The sequence below is a fragment of the Lithobates pipiens genome, unplaced genomic scaffold (assembly GCF_037356315.1).
Source record: "Lithobates pipiens isolate NorthernLeopardFrog02 unplaced genomic scaffold, aLitPip1_a1.2 Scaffold_16, whole genome shotgun sequence".
Taxonomy (NCBI): Eukaryota; Metazoa; Chordata; class Amphibia; order Anura; family Ranidae; genus Lithobates; species Lithobates pipiens.
Window position 1 is genome coordinate 271467702 of NW_027507748.1, and position 24208 is coordinate 271491909.

A 24208-nucleotide genomic window follows, 5' to 3' on the forward strand; every position below is an offset into this window, starting at 1 on the left:
AGGTAAACAACAGAAAAACAACAAAGTACTAGAGGGCGTCAAACGGAGACTAAGGGAAAAAAAAGAGAAAACAGGTCAGAACAAAATATCTCTAGAAATAAGCACACTTTCAGAATCCAGAATATAACAGGATCTTGACCAAGTCCTGGGGACAGGAAAAGACAAAGAACAGAGGACAGTCCAACTGCCAACAAAAATAGATATGGAAGCCATGTTTGCGGCCCTGGAAAATTCCCTAAAAACAGAAATGGCAATAATTCACAAAGATCTGGGTCACATGCTTACAGGAGTAGAGGAAGTGGGGGAAAAAACAGACTGCCACACAAACACAATGAAAGAACTAAAAGGAGAATCTTTAAAAATAGAACAGGGACAGGCTTATAGGCTAGAAGATCAAGAAAATAGAGACAGAAGGAAACATTTAAGAATACAAGGCCTTCCTGAAACCCAGAGAAAGAGGAGGAGAGTAGAGAAGGAAAAAATAAATGAATGGTGTGAATTTTGTGACATACAATGTAAGAGGCTTAAATTCCCCAGGAAAAAGACATATGGTGTTAAGGGAACTAGAATGACACTGCTAGATCTGATAGAAGATATAGAAGTAGGAAAAATAATAATAAACTAAATTGAACAACTTTTTATGCTCAATGAGACGCCAGAATTAACAAAGGCAAAAATATGGGAAGCTCATAAGGTGTACATCGGGGGAAATTGATCTCTATAGGGGCAGGAAAAAAGAAAGAAAGAGCAGGCACTATGAAAAAAGTAATACAAGAAATATATGAATTAGAACAAAGACATAAAATGCAATTAGAAGCTGAAATTTAACAGGCACTAATTATAAAAAGAGGCCAGCTAAAGGACTTAAATGATCACTAAAGGCAATTTTTTTTAAAAATAACAAACATGTTATACTTACCTCTACTGTGCAGCTCGTTTTGCACAGAGTGGCCCCGAACCTGCTCTTCTGGGGTCCCTCGGCGGCTGTCTCAGCTCCCTCCCGCAAGGACTCCACAACTTCATGCAAGCTCCCTCGCATAGTGTGGAGTGCTTGCAGGCTTGCTTCCGTAATACAGCGAGCGGTCGTAGCCGCTCACTGTATCACTCGGCCCCGCCCCTTGGCGCGCTGCGTCATTGGATGCGATGACAGCAGCGTGAGCCAATGGCTGCGCTGCTTTCAATCCATCCACTCAAGCCAATCCAAGGCCTTTCAAACATATTATAGTGCTTTATATGCGGTCAGAAACAAAGATACAAAAGGATGATGAACTAAAAGAACTAAAAATACAGGAATATTTAGTAGATGCAAATTACTGAAAATTTCAGCAGAGAGTTTCTAAAGCCCTAGATAAACCAAATACACAAGAGGAAATTAGAAAGGCATTAAAGGCATCAGGGAAAAGTCCAGGTCCAGATGGATTTACGATAAAATTTTACCAAACATTCAAAGAACAACTAGTGCCAAAAATCTGTGATTATTTGAATAAAATGAGGGAGACTGAAGAAATAAGGAAAGAGTCACTACTGACCCATATTACAATAATACCCAAAGAGGGAAAGGATGGAACTACCTGCTCCAATTATAGGCCCATAGCTTTGTTAAACATAGATACAAAGCTATACGCAAAAATTCTGGCAACAAGATTAAAAAATCTGATGTCAGAATTGATAAATATAGATCAAACAGGATTCATACCTGGAAGAGAGGTTAGAGATAACAGCATAAAAACAATGTTAATGCTGCAGAAAGGAAAAAACAGGGCGTCCCCAGCGCTAGTCCTGTCAATTGATGGGGAAAAAGCATTTGAATACTGACGGGAAGTTCAACAATATATAGAAGAGATAGGAAGAAGGAGGGAGGAATTTCCAAATAACCCATGGACCTGAACACAAAATGTAAAAAAGCTCTATAGGAAAACAATAACACCATTTTTATTAAATGCTGCAAAGGGATTGATACCAAAGAAATGGTTATATGTAGGCAAACCAAGCATAAAATAATTGTTGGAAGGAGTGGATTATATCTGTAAGATGGAATACCTAAGCAGCAGAGATGAAGGACAGGTGGAAAGATATAATGGGATATGGGCAAAATGGTTGGCCTTCAAGTTGTCCGGAAAATTTGTGGAGGGGATGAAGGATGAGGTCAGCGGTACCTGAGCTAAGAGAGACAATAGAAGGCAGACTTGATGGGGAAAGGGGAGGGTGGGGAAGTGGGGAGGAAAGGGGGGGATGGGAGGAAGGGGAGAAGGAGAGAACAGGAAGGGAGGCTGTAGACATGGATTGTATTTCTTTTGATTGTCCTTTTTTTTTTGTTTTCCCTCCTTTTTTTTTTCCCCCTTTGCCTGTAAGTTTTATGTTTATATGTATATGGAAAAAGAAATAAAGATTAAATGATGCCAATGTTATGTTCTTATGTTTTTATAACACTGTCATAGATATGCAACTAGGATGGCCAGGATTAAAATATAACTGACATTTTTTTTTTACAATCTTCTATGACAAAAAATGTTTTGTGTTATAGTCTACTAACCTTTGCTGCTGCTGCACTGTTGGATGATGCATACTGATACATGCTTATGTCAATGCAATTGTTCAATAGAGAACACCTATGGGAACAGTTTTCTAATAATAACACATACATAATAATACATGTTTAGCAGTTGCCTTTACACACAGTTACAAAGAGCCCACCTTATAAATTTTCTAGCTACATTTTCATCATTTGTCAAACGTGCAGGGGGCATGTGTAAAAGCACTGGTAATGTAAAAAATATAGCACTGTACTGAGCATAAGGAATTTGTTATTGCTCACCATTCCAACTCTTAGAGTGACTGGTTTGTCCCTCCTTTTATGCCAGGTAAAATCCCCTTCTTGATGCATCTTGGTCAATACAGATGTCCTTTTATAGAGATGCTCCAAGAATGGTACTTTTTTTTCTGGTAGCTGGAACTGTATGCAAACTATCTTTTTGTCTAATGAATAAAACTGAATATTACAGCTCTTTGCATTTATTATCCAAACAGAATTACTTGAGAAGTCAAAGTAATAAGACCAATTATAACCTGGTATGTGAGACCTTGCAGTTCTTGGATATAATGTGTGGAAGCACTACAGGAGGACTTGGCCTTTTGGGTCTCTACATCAATGAAAAAAATGTGGCTCTTATTATTCAGACCTTGGAAACCCTCACAGAATATTGCCAAGGACCATGTCACGAGAATCAGGTAAAGACTCCTTCAAGTATCACTTTCTTAAATGTCCTTAACAACAATATTGGTGGTAAAAATGAATGAATGTTGCTGTGTAATTTATGGTGACCATTTTTTGATAATTCCCTTTGCTACACAATGGAGTGTTCTCTCATCTTCAGAAACAATGCGCTTGTGACTCTGTGGCATATAGTAGTGCATAGTAAATTAAAGCTGTGCCAGGCAGATCTTATGCTTTTTTTTGTGAGATCTGCTCATACTCACACTTATATAAAACTACCATCATCTTTAGTATTGATAACACAATGCATCAGATTGAGCAGAAATTTTTGATATTCATTTTTGATTTGGGTAATCAGAAATGAACAATTAATCATTGCTTGTTTGATGTTCTAAGCTCTATTGGGTCTACCAAGTACCATAAGTGTGGTTTTGTTGCTGTTGCTATCCTTAGAAATGTTATCCTTCCTGTCCTTGTGACACCCTATCATCGGAACATGACGCAAGGGTCAGTCTCCTTAATGTGGACCCAGAGCGCCTTAGACAAGGGGTTGTAAAGTCAGAAGGTTTATTATCTTAAGGCATTCTATGCCTTAACCACTTTAGCCCCGGACCAATTTTCAGCCTAAGGACCAGAGGTCTTTTTACAATTACGCACTGCACTGTTTTAACTGGTAATTGCGCGGTCATGCAATGTTGTACCCAAACGAAATTTGCGTCCTTTTCTTCCCACAAATAGAGATTTCTTTTGATGGTATTTGATTGCCTCTGCGATTTTTATTTTTTGCGATATAAATGGAAAAAGACCGAAAATTTTGAGGAAAAAAATATATTTTTGTTCTAAGAAAAATCGAATAAACTCAATTTTAGTCATACATTTAGGGCAAAATTTATTCAGCCACGTCTTTAGTAAAAAAAATGTCAATAAGCGTATATTTATTGGTTTGCGCAAAAGTTATAGCATCTACAAACTAGAGTACATTTTCTGGAATTTACACAGCTTTTAATTTACGACTGCCTATCTCATTTCTTGAGGTGCTAAAATGGCAGGGCAGTACAAACCCCCCCAAATGACCCCATTTTGGAAAGTAGACACCGCAAGGAAATTGCTGAGGGGCATGTTGAGCCCATTGAATATTTTTTTTTTGTCCCAAGTGATTGAATAATGACACAAAAAAAAAAAGTTTACAAAAAGTTGACCCTAAACTGCTGGGGACGCTAGTATAGATCTGATCAGATCAGATATTGATCTGTTCAGATTCTATACCACTACGGGAGGTTTATGCTTTGCGTGTGGGTGTTAGCGGTACTGGCACTAACCTAGCGCTGCCTGGGGCGACGCAGACCCTGACCCTAAAACCTAATTGGTATCACCCGCCGGGTGATCTGGGGGTTAACCCTTTATTGGGTAATAAATGGTGGGTGCCCTGATGCTATAAAAAGCAAACTAACCAGAGTCACCCGTAACACTTATACGGTGATCACTGGTGAAAGGGTTAACTAGGGGCAATCAGGGGGTTCAAATTTTTATTAGGTAGTATATGGGGGTCCCTGGCGCTATATAAAAACCTGACGGGGAACCTAAATAACTAACTGGCTAACCAGCGTCACCAGTGACACTTATACTGTGATCGCTGGTGAAAGGGTTAACTAGGGGCAATCAGGGGGTTAAAACCATTATTGGGTAGTATATGGGGGTACCTAGCGCTATAAAAACCTGGCGGTGAACCTAAAAAAATAACTAGCTACCTAGCGACACTAATGCAGCGATCAGAAAAATGATTGCTTAGTGACACTGGCAAAAGGGGGTGAAAGGGTTAACTAGGGGAAATCAGGGGGTTAAAACCATTATTGGGTAGTATATCGGGGTACCTAGTGCTATAAAAACCTGGCGGTGAACCTAAAAAAAATAACTAGCTACCTAGCGACACTAGCGACACTAATGCAGCGATCAGAAAAATGATCGCTTAGTGACACTGGCAAAAGGGGGTGAAAGGGTTAACTCTAGGGGCAATCAGGGGGTTAAACCTTTATTGGGGGGTGGTAGGGGGCTACCCTGGACCTAACACTAACTGCCCTGACAGTTTTTATTGTCACAGCTGACACTGGATGCAGTGATCAGTAAATAAATGATCACTGCAATCAGTGACACTGTCACTGGGGGGGGGAGGGGGGGCGGGTGGTGATTGGGGGGGTTTGTGTGCTTGTGTGTGCCTACGTGTTAGTGTAGTGTTGGTGCACACTTACTTTCACTTCTCCTTGTAGTCCGGTCAAAAAGACCGCCCCGAGGAGAATGACATCACTTCCTCCCTGCCTGTGTTTACTATACACAGTGGGAGGAAGCTTCTCATTCGCCAGGAGCGATCGAGAGGGGATGGCCAGAAACCAACGGCCATCCCCTCATCCCGGATCGCTCCTGCAGCGAAACGGACCGCCGCATCCAGCGGGAGGGGGTCCGATCGGACTCCCCACCTGCTGGAAGGCAAGCACGTACATGTACGTGCTTGTGCCTGTACATGCCATTGTGATGACGTACATTGGCATGCGGCGGTCCTTAAGTGGTTAGGATGAAAAGCCTTTTGTGTGCAGAAGCTACCACAGCACTCCCTAACACTTACCGGAGCCCCATCTCTGTCCAGCAATGTTCACGAGTGTCCATCCAGGACTCTCCCTCCTGATTGGCTGAGACACAGCAGAGGCTCCATTGACTCCCGCTGCTGTCAATCAAAGTTATTCAGCCAATCAGGAGAGACAGGGTGCAGGGCCGGAGCGCAGCTCTGTGTCTGAATGTACACGGGGCTTGGGTGCCCCCATAGCAAGCTGCTTGCTGTGAGGGCACCTAACAGGAGGGAGGGGCCAGGAGCACAGAAAATGGACCTGAGAAGAGGAGGATCAGGGCTGCTCTGTGTAAATTCACTGCAACAGAGCTTTAAAAACCTGACAAAAAATAGCACTTAAGTATAAGAGCTCTGTATAGAAAAGTTTATTACAACCAATTTACAACCAATTTATCACTATGGGACTTATGTGAAAAATGTGCTAACAAGTAAATTCATTAATGCCCGTAGCTACCAGCCTTTTTCTGCAGCTTGCTTTGAGAAATTAAAAAAGGACTCAAATTAACTGAAATGGTCAAAAAGAAATGTTCTTATTAGCACTCTTGTACTACATTAACCCATAGTTATCCATATATTTTTAGGTAAACAGTAACTTTAATTTTTTTTAACATTTTACTATTTTAAATCGGTCTGGATCTGTGCCAGTTAAAGAAACAAAAGGGGTGTGGTTATAGAAAAAATCTGCACAACAAGGCTCGGTTCACACAGGGGGCGACGCGAGGCGACACGACTTGCCATGCCGCGACCTGACAAGTCGCCCCCGTTCTGTACTACGGAACCGTTCTAAGAGGAGCGACTCTTAGAAAAAAGGTTCCTGTACTACTTTTGGGCGACCTCGGGCGACTTGCATTGACTTCTATACAGAAGTCATTTGCAAGTCGCCGCTGAGGTCGCAGCGCGGCAAGTCGTGTCGCCTCGCATCGCCCCCTGTGTGAACCGAGCCTAAGGGTCCTTTCACACGGGGCGGATCAGTTCTGATCCGCCCCGTGGATGTCCGTTTGCTCAGCGGGGATCACTCCGCCGATCCCCGCTGAGCAGGGAGATGACAGGTCTGTCTCCGCACACTGTGCAGGGACGGACCTGTCACAGCGCCGCTCTCCCCTATGGGAGATCGGATGACGACGGACCGCAGTGCCCGTCGTCACCCGATCCGATCCGCAGACGGATGGAAAAATAGCTTTTTCCTCCGTCACACTTTTTCGGATCGGAGCGGGTCGGATGTCAGCGGACATGTCACCGCTGACATCCGACGCTCCATAGAGCTCTATGGAGCACCCGTTCAGGTCCGCCTGAAAAACTGACAGGCGGGCCTGAACGGGACGTTAGTGTGAAAGGGGCCTAAGGGGCTGAGGTTTGAATTTAATGTAAACACTGAAATCTTCCTCTTTTTCACACTGTATTTGTTTGAATAGGTTACACAGCCAAAGCAAAGCATGGGGAGTCACAAATCTTAGGATACACTTGTTTTATTATTAACACGCTTCATTAACAAATGATCATACAAATCATACAAATGATCATACAATAGGGATGCCACCTTTTGATCCATTCAAATCTGAACACTTTAACCACTTCAGCCCACAGAAGAATTTACCCCCTTCCTTACCAGGCCATTTTTTGAGATACGGCACTGCATCATTTTAACTGACCATTGCGCGGTCATGCGACGTTGTACCCAAACTAAATTGATGTCCCTTTTTCCCACAAATGGAGCTTTCTTTTGGGGGTATTTGATCACTTCTGCTTTTTTTCTATTTTTTGCACTATAAACAAAAGCACCACAGCCCACTTACATCAGATATGACACCAGAGCCCCCCTTACATGAGATGTGACACCAGAGCCCCCTTTTCCCCCTGTACTCACTGATCACTAACTGCTAAGATGTTCCTCATTTCTCTTTCCAGGTGCCACACATTCCGTGTTCCTTCTTTGGCAGTGCTGCTGAGACTTTTCAGTCAGTGCCGCTCTCTATTGCCACCTGCAGGCAGGAGGGAGGATAACACCGAATCCTCTCTCCAGCTATGAGCCAAGATCCTGTCTGAATAATCTGTCCGGTTTTAAGGGGGGCTCAAAACCGGGCACATGATTCAAATCCTGGACTGTACAGGTGAATCCCGTACAGATGGCAACCCTTTCATACAATCAAAAAAAAAAAAAACAACAACTTTAAAGCAGTATTAAACATGTTTAGGCTTTCTTCCCTTTATTTTCAGCTACTGATCCACCAGTAAGACACAGGTTGATTTATGCAAACTGGAGAGCGCAAAATCCTGTGCAGCTTTGCATAGAAACCAAGCTTATGAAAGCTTAATTGAACAAGCTGAAGTTAGAAACTGATTGGCTATGATAAACAGCTGCACCAGATTGTGCATTCTTCAGTTTTAGTAAATCAACCCCACTATCTTCCAGTGGAAGGGCAACAGAGACACCTTTGGACAGCAGCCTTGTCACTCTGGGTAGAGGGTAGTATTAGATTTGCTAGCAGATTTAGACTTGACTAACAAATTAAAGCTGAACTCCAACTAATACTTTTTTTAAGCAGCTACAGCAAAATGTTTTTTCTATTGGGATTAAGGTTTTATGTAAGTGAATAAAAGCTGACCATTGTAATGGCCCCTGCCAATGTCAAAAGGTTTGTCTCAAGTCCCAACTGCCACTTTGGCTGGACATCTTGGCCTGTTAAAGGAAATTGAAAAAATACAGATTTACTAGCCAGAAAAAAAGCCTCATAATTAAATACAGCCATGACATGTAATAATTGGTAACCTCCAGGTTTGCCCAAGCTGGCCCAAACTAATTATGTCCTTTACTATCCCATGCAGCCTCTATCAGAGCTGTATAATGATGTAGGATCAGCAGTGGTACGTATGTTTCTGCAGTGGTACAGGCATTTCCTGTCCTGTTCCTGGAGCCAAGTCAAATTGGGCTGAGCACCAGTCACCCACAGGAAGCTTTGTGCTTTATAAATGATTACAAGAATTCTGATTGGCTGAGGTGGAGAGGCAGACAGATGACATCTTATATATTTTGATTAATTTTAATTTCCATAAATTTTAAAGATTGCCCTTAGCAGTGATATAGATAGAGGACATGCCTTCCTGTAATTTTTTTTTTTTACCTGGCTGTAGAACTGATGAGCTATGGAACTGCAGAGCCTTTGTAGACATAAATATTCAATCCTTACAAAAAATGTAGACGTGCAACATACGAGGTGTGTCTATTAAATAATGAGACTGACTTAATAACCTTTATTTATATGTATTACAAATTGAATGCTTGTCCCCTTCAGTATATTCCCAATTTGCACAAATACATTGCTACAGTCTTGTTTTCCACTGGTCGAAGGCATGGAGAAAATCAATTACTGTCAGGTGTTTCAACACATCCGCCGGTTTCTTCTTTACAGCATCAACTGACTCAAAACGCATCCCTTTAAGCACTTTCACACCGGAGAGATGCACTTGTGGGACCTTAAAAAAGTCCTGCAAGCAGCAACTTTGAGGCGCTTTAGAAGTGGTGTATACACTGCTGCTAAAGTGCCCCTGCCCATTGAAATCCTTTATTTGCCCACTAGTGGGGAGTTAAAAGCGGCTCGCTAGTGGCCAAAAAGTGCCTCTAAAGCTACGGTAAAGTGCCGCTAAAACTAGCAGTGCTTTACCAGCACCTCAGTGTGAAAGTGCCCTTAAACTTAGCATTTTTTGACACATTACAGAAAACACAACCAAACTAAATGGCGACTTACAATCAACTGAACTTCATAGTGTTGCTGCTTGTCATGCAGGTTCAAACATGTTCAAGGTTGGTACGCATGCAGTTATAACTAATTCAGAGTGCTTTGTTTACCAGTTGGGACCACAGTGTGTTGACCAGACATTGGCAAATCAGACTGGGTTCTTTGTTCTTTTTAAAGTGAGATCAGTCAGAGTAATGTAGCTGTGAGGAAATACACTGCCCTGTTTTTCACCAAATAAAAAAAATAAAAAATTACATGTGATTTTTCATATTTAACTGATAAGATTAATAGGCATCCTCTGTTGTAGCAAGAACTGCATGTTTAACTAAAACCTCCGTAAGGCCAGCCAAATTTTTGTCTGTCTATGGACAGGCTCGTTGTACTGAAGTCAATCCATCAATTAACTACATTACAACCAGCCTGTTGGGTTTTTTTTTTGTGTGCAATGACTGCTGGCGGCTATGGCTCCAAGATATACTCCAAAATATGGAGTTTACTGGTAAGTCAAAATTGTGTTTTTAAACTTCTATATTATATTATATTCTATATTATACTTCTATAGTATATTTAATATACTGTACTGATATGGGGTAGACTAGAAATGTGGAATTACTATTATAGGTTTACAAAGAAAATAGATAAATGAACAACAAATGTCAATGCAGCTCCTATTGATGTGAACTTTGAACTTCCCGGCAGTAGGCACTGGTGTACAGTATATCAGCAAGGCTGCCTGCACTCTAGCTGTTCCTGTCTTCAGGTCTTAGGAAGACAAGGGGTTGTATCAGGTTGCCTAGGTCCAAAAACGTACAGATAGCCCATAAAAAATGCAGGTTGAATCAGGTTATACATAAAATCCATGAAGAAAAATTAAATGTCTGTAAAAACTATTGATTTTTTTATGCATTTGAATATAAACCAACCACAGTCTTCCTTTCATATATTAACATCTGATGAAGTATTGAGCATAACACTGTATGCTTCTTTGTATGTTGTGCTGTACTGCTAGTAAACTCAAACACTGCCCTTCTCACACCCTGGTCAAGGGTTAGTACAACATCTCATAACTAGGATATTAACCACTTAAGGACCTGGCCTCTTTTTTAGATGTGTTAGTTACAAGTTAAAAAAAAAATTTTTGCTAGAAAATTACTTAGGAAAAAATGTATAATGTTTGGGGGTTCTAACACCCTAGAGAATAAAATGGCGATCAATGCAATACATTCTGTCGAACCGTATTTGCGCAGCGGTCGTACAAGCGCACTTCTTTTTTTAAAAAATACACTTTTTTGAATTAAAAAATAGGATGACAGTAAAGTTAGGCCAATTTTTATATTGTGAAAGATAAATTGATACCCAACATGTCACGCATAAAAATAGCGCCCACTCGTGGAATGGCAACAAACGTTTACCCTTAAAAATCTCAATAGACGTCATTTAAAAAATTCTACAGATTTCATGTTTTGCTTTACAGAGGAGGTCTAGGGCTAGAATTATTGCTCTCGCTCTACCGATTGTGACGATACCTCACATGTGTGGTTTGAACACCGTTTTCGTATGTGGGCGCTACTCACGTATGCATTTGCTTCTGCCCGCGAGCTCTGCGGGATGGGGCTCGTTTAAAAAAAATGTTTTTTCTCATTTATTTTACCTTTTATTTAAAAAAAATGTAAACATCCTTTGTAATAGAAAAAAGCATGACAGGATCTCTTGAATATGAGATCGGGGGTCAAAAAGACCTCAGATCTCATATTTACACTAAAATGCATAAAAAAAATTGTCATTTAAAAAAATAATGGCCCTTTAAGAACTATTTGACATCGCTTCCACCCTGCAGTGTCATGGAAACGAGTGGGGGCCATCTTCCCCTCGCTCATCTCCAGTAAGCGGTGGGAGTGGGGGGCCCCTCTCCGTCGCAGAGACCATTTTTATCTTGTACCAGACTGCTGGCTGAACGCAGAAATACCGGGGTTATGGCAGCTAGCTGCTGCCATAACGATATACGTCCTCAATGTAAGGCCATACATCGGCGTGCGGCGGTCCGGAAGTGGTTAATCATATAGTGTGGGTCTTATAAATTGGACACAGTAGTAATAGGTCTGATGCTGTTACAACTATATATCTGTTATATATTTCTTTGGTTTTCCTGGTGCTGGTAATTTTCTGGTCCACTTTTTTTTTTTCAGTATGCTTACTGGAAACCTACAGTTTGGTTACTTGCTTTGAATATGCATGTCAGGAATGGCAATACTGAATTTAACATAAATGAAAACTTTTGTCTTTGTCAGAAATCTGCATTCATGTGGTCTTTTTTTGTTATTCTCTTCAAGTGCATTTTGGCATCACAACAATTTAGGAAGCATCTTACAGTCTGAATTACCAGAGTTGTAATTAACATGTGTGAGGCCGTTCCCTTGTAGAAGTCAGAAGCTTGTATTTTCCATATTTCCAACACCACATGAATGCAGCAGTAGGAGAACATTTTCAATGCCATGCCAACCAATAAGATTCTTACTTTCATATTTGTAACTCACTGGGAGAGAATGTGATTATCAGGTTTGAACTGATTCTGTTGCTTGTAACAGCTAATCATATTCTACATATTTTTTTAACTGATGCACTGAAAGGAAGAGTCTAGTCATTCTTTGTTGGGACACTTTGATATGTTTAGACTACTTCTTTAATTTGCTGTTCATATTTTTTGTGTTGGCTCTCTTTTACAATTTTTAGTGTTTATATTTTAGCATTAAAATAATATTGCATATTTATGATGTGTTAAAAGTGCAGTCATATCTTACAGGAAGTGTCATAAAACTATTCTTAGGATGACAATGACTGTATCTAGAACAGACTGGTAGGAAGCTGACTCATCTGGGTGGCACGAGAGAAGAGTAGAAAGTTGTAAAATAGATCAAATTGATAGTGTAATAACATGTAAAATTAAGCAGAGCTGCTGATCCGGAGTATATAATTTTTCATATATATATATATATATATATATATATATATATATATATATATATATATATATATATATATATATATATATATATATTATAGACAGTATCTCACAAAAGTGAGTACACCTATCACATTTGTGTAAATATTTTATTATATCTTTTCATGTGACAACACTGAAGAAATAACTACAATTTAAAGTAGTGAGTGTACAGCTTGCTGTCCCCTCAAAATAACTCAACACACAGCCATTAATGTCTAAACTGCTGGCAACAAAAGTGAGTACACCCCTAAGTGATAATGCACAAATTGGGCACAATTACCCATTTCCCTCCCCAATGTCATGTGACTCTGTTAGTGTTACAAGATCTCAGGTGTGACTGAGGTGCAGGTGTGTTAAATTTGATGTTATCACTCTCACTCTCTCATACTGGTCAGTGGAAGTTCAACATGGCGCCTCATGGCAAAGAACTCTCTAAGGTTCTGAAAAAAGAATTGTTGCTCTAAATAAAGATGGCCTAGACTAAAAGAAGATTGCCAAGACCCTGAAACTGATCTGCAGCATGGTGGCCAAGACCATACAGTGGTTTAACAGGACAGGTTCCACTCAGAACAGGCCTCACCATGGTCAACCAGAGAAGTTGAGTGCACATGCTTAGCATCATATCCAGAGGTTGTCTTTGGGAAATAGATGTATGAGTGCTGGCAGGATTGCTGCAGAGGTTGAAGGGATGGGGGGTGAGCCTGTCAGTGCTCAGACCATACACCGCATCAAATTTGTCCGCATGGCTGTCATTCCAGAAGGAAGCCTCTACTAAAGTTGATGCACAAGAAAGCCCTGAAACAGTTTGCTGAACACAAGCAGACTAAGGACATGGATTACTGGAACCATGTCCTGTGATCTGATGAGGCCAAGTTAAACTTATTTGGTTCAGATGGTGTCAAGCGTGTGTGGCGGCAACCAGGTGAGGAGTATAAAGACAAGTGTGTCTTGCCTACAGTCAAGCATGGTAGTGGGAATGTCATGGTCTGGTGCTTCATGAGAGCTACAGATTATTGAGGGAACCATGAATGTGACATACTGAAGTAGAGCATGATCACTTCCCTTCGGAGACTGGGCCACAAGGCAGAATTCCAACATGATAATGACCCCAAACACACCTCCAGGACGACTACTGCCTTGCTAAATAAGCTGAGGGTAAAGGTGATGGACTGGCCAAGCATGTCTCCAGACTTAAACCCTATTGAGTGTCTGTGTGCCATCCTAAAACGGAAGGTGGAGGAGCACAGGGTCTCTAACATCCACCAGCTCCGTAATGTAGTCATGGAGGAGTGGAAGAGGACTCTGGTGGCAACCTGTGAAGCTCTGGTGAACTCCATACCCAAGAGGGTTAAGGCAGTGCTGGAAAATAATGGTGGCCACACAAAGTATTGACACTTTGAGCCCAATTTGGACATTTTCACTTAGGGGTGTACTCACTTTTGTTGCCAGCGGTTTAGACATTCATGGCTGTATGTTGAGTTCTTTTGAGAGGACAGCAAATTTACACTGTTATACAAGCTGTACACTCACTACTTTACATTGTAGCAAAGTGTCCTTTCGTCAGTGTTGTCGCATGAAAAGATATAATAAAATATTTACAAAAATGTGAGGGGTGTACTCACTTTTGTCAGATACTGTGTGTGTGTGTGTGTGTGTGTGTGTGTGTGTGTGTATGTGTGTATGTATATATATATATATATAGCAAAAGAGAGAGAGATCTTCAATATCCTCTTTGTAGTCCAGCAATCTCCGGAACGTATTATTAATAATTAGGAAATGTTGGATCTTGGATTACATCTAGCTATTTGTGAGAATGATAGATGTAAGTCTACCTTTCTCTACTTTCCAAGCTAAGGAAAATGGATTGATCAGGAATAAGGGTTTCACAATACTATGACCATACAGTCAATATAACTACATAACTATAAATGTTATGCTTAACATTTCACACATCTTATTTCATAAAGCTGAGCAGAGCATCCAACATGAAGTGCTGTAGAATACGTCATTAATGCTCCTGCCTCAGAACAATGTAAACAGGCTGGCACTTTTCTACATGAAACAACCTTCTAATGCATGAGTCTCCTGGGACATTTATGAAGGGCAGCGATTAGCTGGGGTGGAGTAGAGGCACTACACTTGACAGCTGTTTGCTGAAGATGGGAGCACAGAAAGCTTTCTTTTACGGGAAGTGCATACAGACATCACAGACAGTCAAAAATATCTGTCTGCAAAGTAATGGGTGGTAGGCAACCCAGCACGAGCAGCTTTATGTACCAGGAGTTCTGCTACATACCTGGCTTGTCATACACATTTCAAAGAAGTCAGATGTTAGAGGTAAAACTACAAAGAAGTCTTTTTTTTTTCTCTTATACACACAGACATCCACTGCTGCCGTGTAAACAATGATCATGCTTGGACTTTGAACCAGAGTCATACATGACTCCTAGAGTAGCACAAGAGAGGAATGAATTATTAGCCCATTCTTCTTTTTGTAATTAACTTTTTGTCTCGTTGTGGTTATAGTGGTATCACCAGGAGGTCTGTTGCCATATTTCTACCCCCTGTACCACCCAACTGTCTTGACTAGTTTTAACTAGGTCAAATCACATGTATTAATTTATAGGCATGTATAAAAAAAAACTAAGTCCAGCAAGTTTTCAAATACACTTTGGCAAAAATAATTGGGTAGTGCAGGAATTTAAGCCTTAGGCCGCGTACACACGCGGGGACTGTTCGCCCAACTTTGTCCGTCAGACAGTTTCGGCAAACAGTCCGCTCAAAATTAGCATGGACGGACATGGCCACACACGACGGACGAACAGTTTGCTGAAACCGTGCGCGATGACGTGAACGGCACGTACGACGGGACGAAAAATACGACGTCCTATACACTGCATTATAACTTTCGGCGTGTAAATCCTTTCTGAGCATGCGCGGAACTTAGTTTGACGAACAAGCCTACACACGAGGGGACTGTTCGCTGAAACAAGGTTTCAGCGGACAGTTTTTCTGAATTTCCGAAAAACCTTGTTCAGCGGACTGTTCGCTGAAACTGTCCGCTGAAAGCCCACACACGAGCGGACTGTTTGCCGAAACACTGTTCAGCGGACAAAGTTGGGCGAACAGTCCCCGCGTGTGTACGCGGCCTAAGTGCAGTCAAAATAAAAAAAAAAACACAAAAACCAGGGCAAGGGACAAAATGTACAATCAGTAGTATGTTTCAAATGTGCTGATGCCACTTCTGTTAGATGAAATTCTCATCCATTGATTCCCCCACCCGCACCACTGTAATCTTCCAGTGGGTTAATAGAACTGTGGGTGCTATCATAGGTTCTTGTCAAGAATGCCTGCCCTTTCCGCCTAGCTCTGCTATTCAAAAAAGCCATACTACATTTTCTATGAATGAAACACAATCTATGAAAGAAGGACAGACAGATGATTTAAAAGTTCACTCCCTCCGTTCATATATTGCTTTCTGTCCATAGAAGCTGCAGTATTGTCTTCTATAAATGGTAGAGTTGGGCCAAAAGGGCAGACATAGTCAGGCATTCTTCATTAAAGCCTGTGACTGCACCCACAAGATTGCAGGGGTAGGGGGAGGGCATTGATGAATGATGATTTCAGCTAACAAAAGAGGTATCAGCACTAGGAACAAATCCTATTGACTGTAAACTATGTCCCTTGTGCTGAATTTTGTGTTTTTAGTTAGACTTGTACTTAGGCTTAAAGACTTGAATCAAAAAAAATTATCCAGTACAAAATGGTTCAACAAACTTTCCAGCATACTTAACCACTTGCTTACTGGGCACTTAAACACCCTTCCTGCCCAGACCAATTTTCAGCTTTCGGTGCTCTCACACTTTGAATGACAATTACTCAGTCATGTAACACTGTACCCAAATGAATTTTTTGTCCTTTTTTTCCCCACAAATAGAGCTTTCTTTTGGTGGTATTTGGTCACCTCTGGAGTTTTTATTTTTTGCGCTATAAATGAAAAAAGACCGAAAATTTTGAGAAAAAACACATATTTCTTTGTTTGTGTGACAAAATTATGCAAATTATTAACTTTTCTTCATAAATTTTGGCCACAATTTATACTGCTACATATCTTTGGTAAAAATAACCCAAATTAGTGGATATTATTTGGTCTTTGTGAAAGTTAGAGAGTCTACAAGCTGTGGTGTGAATCTCACAAAATTGATCACATCTGATGTACTGGTGGCCTATCTCGCTTCTTGTGACCCCCAACAAGCCAGGAAAGTACAAATAACCCCCCAAATGACCCCTTTTTGAAAAGTAGACATTCCAAGGTATTTAGTAAGAGGCATGGTGAGCTTTTTGATGTTGTCATTTTTTTACCACAATTCTTTGCAAAATTAAGATTTTTCATTTTTTTTATTTTTTCCACAAAATTGTCATTGTAATAGGTTATTTCTCTCACATGGCACGTGTATACCACAAATGACATCCCCAAAAAATTCTGCTACTCCTCCCGAGTATTACAATACCACATGTGTGGGACTTTTTCACAGCCTGGCCACATAGAGAGGCCCAACATGCAGGGAGCGCCTTCAGGTGTTCTAGGAGCATAAATTACACATCTAACTTGTTGACTACCTATTACACTTTTGAAGGCCCTGGAGCACCAGGACACTTGGCACTAATACGCGGCAATGATGACACTTATACGTGGCACTGATGACACGTGGCACTGATGACAGATGGCACTTATACGTGGCACTGATGACACGTGGCACTGATGACACGTGGCACTAATACGTGGCACTGATGACAGATGGCACTAATACGTGGCACTGATGACAGATGGCACTAATACGTGGCACTAATACGTGCCACCGATGACAGATGGCACTAATACGTGGCACCGATGACGCGTGACACTGATGACAGATGGCCACTGATAAGTGGCATTGATGGCACATGACACTGACAACAGATGGCACGTGGCACTGACAGGTGGCACTGATGACAAATGGCACTGATACGTGGCACTGATGACAGATGGCACTAATATGTGGCACTGATGACAGATGGTACTTTGTGGCACTGATGACAGATGGCACTAATACGTGGCACTAATACGTGCCACCGATGACAGATGGCACTAATACGTGGCACCGATGACGCGTGACACTGATGACAGATGGCCACTGATAAGTGGCATTGATGGCACATGACACTGACAACAGATGGCACGTGGCACTGACAGGTGGCACTGATGACAAATGGCACTGATACGTGGCACTGATGACAGATGGCACTAATATGTGGCACTGATGACAGATGGTACTTTGTGGCACTGATGACACGTGGCACTGATGACAGATGGCACTTATACGTGGCACTGATGACAGATGGCACTGGGGACAAATGGCACTGACAACAGGTGGCACTGGGGACAGATAGCACTAACAGGTGGCACTGGGGACAGATAGCACTAACAGGTGACACTGGGGGCAGGTAGCACTGGGGTGGATGGCACTGGGGTGGATGGCACTGGGGCGGATGGCACTGGGGTGGATGGCACTGGGGCAGGATGGCACTGGGGCGGATGGCACTTTTTTTAACTTTTTTTTTTTTACACTTACGGCCGCTGCAGCCGTTCATCTCTCCCCTCTCACACGCTGTCTGTGTGAGGAGGGAGAGCGGCGCTGAGAGATGATCTTGTATGTTTACATATGAGATCATCTCACATTGGACACGCCGATCGTGCTGTAAACGGCCGCTGTGATTGGCCGTTTACAGCGATCTGTGTTTTCCTGTCTCCTGGGGGACACAGCAAACACAGAACTTCCCCGATGCGCGCCTGCAGCGGCGGCGCGCATTGCGGAAGTAAACACCAGGACGTCCAGTGACGGCCTCCCGGACGAAAGCGCCTGCTCTATAGCCGTCATTCGGCTATAGGGCGGGCGGGAAGAGGTTAAGGGATTTCGTTAATAAGCACAAAAAATTGTGGTTAGACAAATTGAAACAGCCATTCTCCAACTAGGCATTTTTACTGTCCTAGCATTATGTGGCACTTTAGTAAAAAAGGTGCCTTCTGGGTTCTTTAAGGGTGCCTATGCAAAATGCTTCAAAATTGCACAAAGATTGGCAACCTGCCTTTTTGCTAATGCTGCTGAATTATGTAAAACTATTAGCTTAGATTTTTCAATTTTAGAATGGGGCAACATTTTTAAATGGGTTGCAACATTATAAAGGGTGCCTTGACTGAAAAAAAGGTTGAGAAACACTGATTTAACCACACATATGTCCTCCTTTGTGAGTTTAAAGCCCCATACACACTATCAGATTTTCTACTGATTTCTTTCCTTCAGATTTACCAAAACCATATAATATGAGGTCTAACCTCAGGAGTTTCCATATGTATGCAATCAGGCAGTCAGTCCCTTGCACTACATGGTTTTGGTAAATATGAACGAAAAAATCAGCAGAAAATCTGTATGGGGCTTAAGTCCTTTTCTGGGACGCTTATCTCCTCTAGAGTACAGAACTTTTCACATCATGTATGCCCAAAGAAATTGGACTAGTCATAACAAAAAGTTTATTAGCAAGTCTGTCATTTTCTCAGTATAAAGATCAGCTATTGTATTGCTAGCCCAATACTCGTACTATTATTTGTCTTTCATGTTCCCAATAACTTACAACCTGCATTATATATAATTTCTTGACTTTTTTGTTTTACAGTCCTGCATAGTGACACATGACTCCAACGGTATTGATATCATAACAGCCCTAATACTTAATGACATCAGCCCTTTGTGTAGGTACAGGATGGACCTTGTTTTACAACTCAAGGTACAGTATGGAGATCAACTAAACAGTGTAAATTACAGCTTCCTTTAGCTGTTGACTTTCTGTATATTAAAACTTACATAATCCTAAATGTGACTTCTCCTGTTTTTGCAATATTTGAGTAGTAGTCTCCTGTTTATAGACAAAATTCCATGCTATATATTTTTTTTTTTATGGATAGTTGCTCACAGGAAAATAAGGTAGATGAGTAGAAATAAACTGAACTATATTTAACTTCACAGGCTTGTATACTTTATTTGTATATTGTACAAAGAGGGTGGAGAAAATAGCTAAAGGTTATTCATTTGCTTTGGAACTTAAAAGTAAATGTTTTTTTTTTGGTACTTGGTACTGGGGCAAGCAGGTGGCTGTCACCTGCAACTATGTTTACCTAGGCTTGGGGAAACTAGAATAAATATTGCTGTTGTTTCCTGACTGCACAGAAAGCGTACAGCAGATACACACACACTATACTGACAAAAGTATTGGGACACCTACCTTTTCACGCACATGAACTTTAATGGCATCCCAGTCTTAGTCTGTAGGGGTCAGTATTGAGGGAGCTCTTAAGGCGTCAGCATACCAAGACATTTTGGACAATTTCATGCTCTCATCTTTGGATGAGCGAGTTTGGGGTGGAGGAACTTGACTGGCCTGCACAGAATCCTGACCTCAATCCAATAGAACACCTCTGGGATGAATTAGAATGGAGACTGCCAGCCAGGCCTTCTCGTCTAACATCAGTGCCTGGTTGTAAAAACGTGCTTCTGGAAGAATGGTCAAACATTCCCATAGCCACACTCCTAAACCTTTTGGACAGCTTTCACAGAAGTGTTGATGATGTTATAGCTGCAAAGGGTGGGCCAACGCAATATTGAACCCTACAGACTAAGACTGGGATGGCATTAAAGTTCATGTGAAAGCAGGCATCCCAAAACTATTGACAATATATTGTGTGTATGTATGTGTGTGTGTATGTATATATATATATATATATATATATATATATATATATATATAGATTGTGACGATCCGGGGTGATTCGTTTCAAGTGATGCATGCAGTTTTCCAGAAACGTGCCACTCCAGACTGCGCTTTAGGGCATGGCAGCCCACTTTTATTTAATGGTAATGAAAAAGTTAAAACAAACAGTAATTTCCCTCGCAGGGGGTTCCACCATCACTGTATAACCAAACGATAGCCTCCTGGCTTACTCACTGTCAGCTTATGTGCAGTTTTGGTCACAGGTTACACCTGCCTGCTTCAGATGTACACACAGACTGCCACCTGCAGTCTTTGATGCCGAGACCTCCTGTCTCTTTCTCCTGGAGATACTGGACCTACTGAAACCCTCCCGGACCTCCTAGGCCAGACTTTCTGTCTGTCAGGTGGAGCTGTCTCCAAGTCTGAGCACTGACTTCTCTTCCTGAGGCATTTATGAACCCAGCCCACAGGTGTGCAATTAGTATTCCTGCCAAAATCAGGCATACACATATACACACACACACACACAGTATCTCACAAAAGTGAGTACACCCCTCACATTTTTGTAAATACTTTATTTACACTTTGCTGCAATGTAAAGTATTGAGTGTACAGCTTGTATAACAGTGTAAACTTGCTGTCCCCTCAAAATAACTCAACACACAGCTATTAATGTCTAAACCGCTGCCAACAAAAGTGAGTACACCCCTAAGTGAAAATGTCAAAATTGGGCTCAATTAGCCATTTTTACTCCCCGGTGTCATGTGAGTCCTTAGTATTACAATGTCTCAGGTGTGAATGGGGAGCAGGTTTGTTAAATTCGGTGTTATCACTCACAGTCTCTCATACTGGTCTCTGGAAGTTCAACATGGTACCTCATGGCAAAGAACTCTCTTGAGGATCTGAAAAAAGAATTGTTGCTCTAAATAAAGATGGCCTAGGCTATAAGAAGATTGCCAAGACCCTGAAACTGAGCTGCAGAATGGTGGCCAAGACCACACAGCGGTTTAACAAGACCAGGCCATGGTCGACCAAAAAAGTTGAGTGCATGTGCTCAGCGTCATATCCAGCGGTTGTCTTTGGGAAATAGACGTATGAGTGCTGCCAGCATTGTTGCAGACATTGAAGGGGTGGGGGAGGGGTCAGCCTATCAGTGCTCAGACCATACGCCGCACACAGCATCAAATTGGTCTGCATAGGTGTCATCCCAGAAGGAAACCTCTTCTAAAGTTGATGCACAAGAAAGCCCACAAACAGTTTGCTGAAGACAAGCAGACTAAGGCCATGGATTACTGAAACCATGTGCTGTGGTCTGATGAGACCAAGATCAATTTGCTTGGTTCAGATGGTGTCAAGCATGTGTGGCGACAACCAGGAGAGGAGTACAAAGACAAGTGTGTCTTGCTTACAGTCAAGCATGTTGGTGGGAGTGTCATAATCTGGTGCTGCCTGCACTAGGAAGCTACAGTTCATTGAGTGAACCATGAATGCCAACATGTACTGTGACATACTGGAGCAGAACATGATCTCCTCCCTTCGGAGACTGGGTCGCAGGGCAGTATACCAACATAACGACCCCAATCACACCTCCAAGACAACCATTGCCTTGCTAAAGAAGCTTAGGGTAAAGGTGATGGGCTGGCCAAGCATCTCTCCAGACCGAAACCCTATTGAGCATTTCTGGGGCATCCTCAAATGGAAGGTGGAGGAGCGCAAGGACTCTAACATCCACCAGCTACGTGATGTCATCATGGAGGAGTGGAAGAGGACTCCAGTGGCAACCTGTGAAGCTCTGGTGAACTCCATCCCCAAGAGGGTTAAGGCAGTGCTGGAAAATAATGGTAGCTACACAAAATATTGACTCTTTTGGCCCAATTTGAACATTTATAATTAGGGGTGTACACACTTTTGTTGCCAGCGGTTTAGACATTAATGGCTGTGTGTTGAATTATTTTGAGGGGACAGCAAATTTACACTGTTAAACAAGCTGTCCACTCACTACTTTAGATTGTAGCAAAGTGTCATTTCTTCAGTGTTGTCACATGAAAAGATATAATAAAATATTTACAAAAATGTGAGGGGTGTACTCAATTTTGTGAGATACCGTGCGTGCATATATTTGTGCTCATAAGTTTACATACCATGGCAGAATTTATGATTTCTTGGTCATTTTTCAGAGAATATGAATAATAACACACTAACCATGAGTGAAAAAAAAGTCCTGCAAGCAGCTTCTTTGAGGCACTTTAGGTGCGGTGTATACACTCTTAAAGCCCCCCGTCCATTGAAATCAATGGGCAGCGCCGGGCACTTTTAACTCTTTATTTGGCCACTAGTGGGGGGGGGGGAAGCGCCCCACTAAAATGACAGTAAAGTGCCACTAAAACTAGTATACACTGCTCCTAAAGTAATTAATGGGTAGCGCCGCCGAGGCGACTGCCAAGTAGGCACTTTTAAAACTTTATTTGGCCACTAGCGGGGGTTAAAAGCGCCCCATTAGCGGACAAAAAGCGTATCTAAAACTACGGTAAAGCTCCACAAAATCTAGCTGTGCTTTACCGCCAGACGCCCCTGCGCTGTCAGTGTGAAAGGGCTCTAAAAGGTCAATAAGCTTCTGGACTCCTGACAGACCCTTGCACCTTCATTCAGTGCTGCACTGACGTTTCTGGATTTTGTGTCATGGAGAAAGCAAAAGAATTTTCAAAGGATCTGCAGAAAAAGGTAGTTGAACTGTATAAAACAGGAAAGGGATATAAAAAGATATCCAAGGAATAGACAAGGCCAATCAGCAGTGTTCAAACTCTAATCAAGAAATGGAAAATGAGGTTCTGTTGAAACCAAACCACGGTCAGGTAGACCAACTAAAATTTCAGCCACAACTGCCAAGAAAATTGTTCGGAATGCAAAGAAAAACCCACAAATAACATCAGGTGAAATACAGGACTCTCTAAAAACATGTTACATACAGAACCTGCCGCCGATATTGTGTCTCCATCGCAGTGGGATTGTGCTGAAAATCACCACTCTGAGCCTGTGCTTCTCGTGCTCCCTGCCCCCATGAGATGCTGCACATCCATAGGAATCCATTGGGGGGGGAGCAGGAGGAGCAACGGAGCTCATCGCTGGCTCCCGCGTTGGGGCTCGCAGGTGTCAATCTCGCCGCTGTTGCAATATCGGCGGCACCTACTTACATATAGTAGGTGAGATTGAAAAAATACACCAGTCCATCAAGTCCAACCTAGATTATGGTGTGGTGTGGTGTGGTGTGGCTGTTTCAAGATGCACAATAAGGAAGCACTTGAAGAAAGATGGACTGCATGGCCGAGTCTACAGAAGAAAGCCATTACTACGCAAAGCCACAAAGCATCCCACTTACAATATGCCAAACAGCACAGAGGCAAGCCTCAAACCTTCTGGCACAAAGTCATTTGGAGTGATGACACCAAAATTTAGCTTTTTGGCCACATCCATAAAAACTACATTTGGAGAGGAGTCAACAAGGCTATGATGAAAGGTACACCATTCTTATTGTGAAACACGGAGGTGGATCGCTGATGTTTTTGGGGATGTGTGAGCTACAAAGGCACAGGATATTTGGCCAAAACTGATGGCAAGATGAATGCAGTATGTTATCAAAAAATACTGAAGGAACATTTGTCATTTGTCATTCATCAGCCAAGAAGGTGCACATGGGATGTACTTGAACATTCCAACATGACAATGATCCAAAACACAAGGCAAAGTCAACCTTCCATTGGCTACAGTAAAATAAAGTGAAGGCTCTGGATTGGCCATCTTAGTCTCCTGACCTCAATAGCATTGTGCCACTCTGGGGAGAT

The 24208-nt window shown here is 41.9% G+C and overlaps 1 protein-coding gene across 3 annotated transcripts in view; it reads left to right on the forward strand.

Moving 5' to 3' along the window:
* ITPR3 (inositol 1,4,5-trisphosphate receptor type 3) overlaps positions 1-24208 on the forward strand; it is a 406280-nt gene that overhangs the window by 273082 nt on the left and 108990 nt on the right. For all 3 annotated transcript variants that reach the window (XM_077481406.1, XM_077481407.1, XM_077481408.1), the window contains exons 42-43: positions 3028-3228; positions 19278-19388. In XM_077481406.1, coding sequence (XP_077337532.1) covers positions 3028-3228; positions 19278-19388 — 312 coding nt within the window. The remainder of the gene's footprint in view (positions 1-3027; positions 3229-19277; positions 19389-24208) is intronic.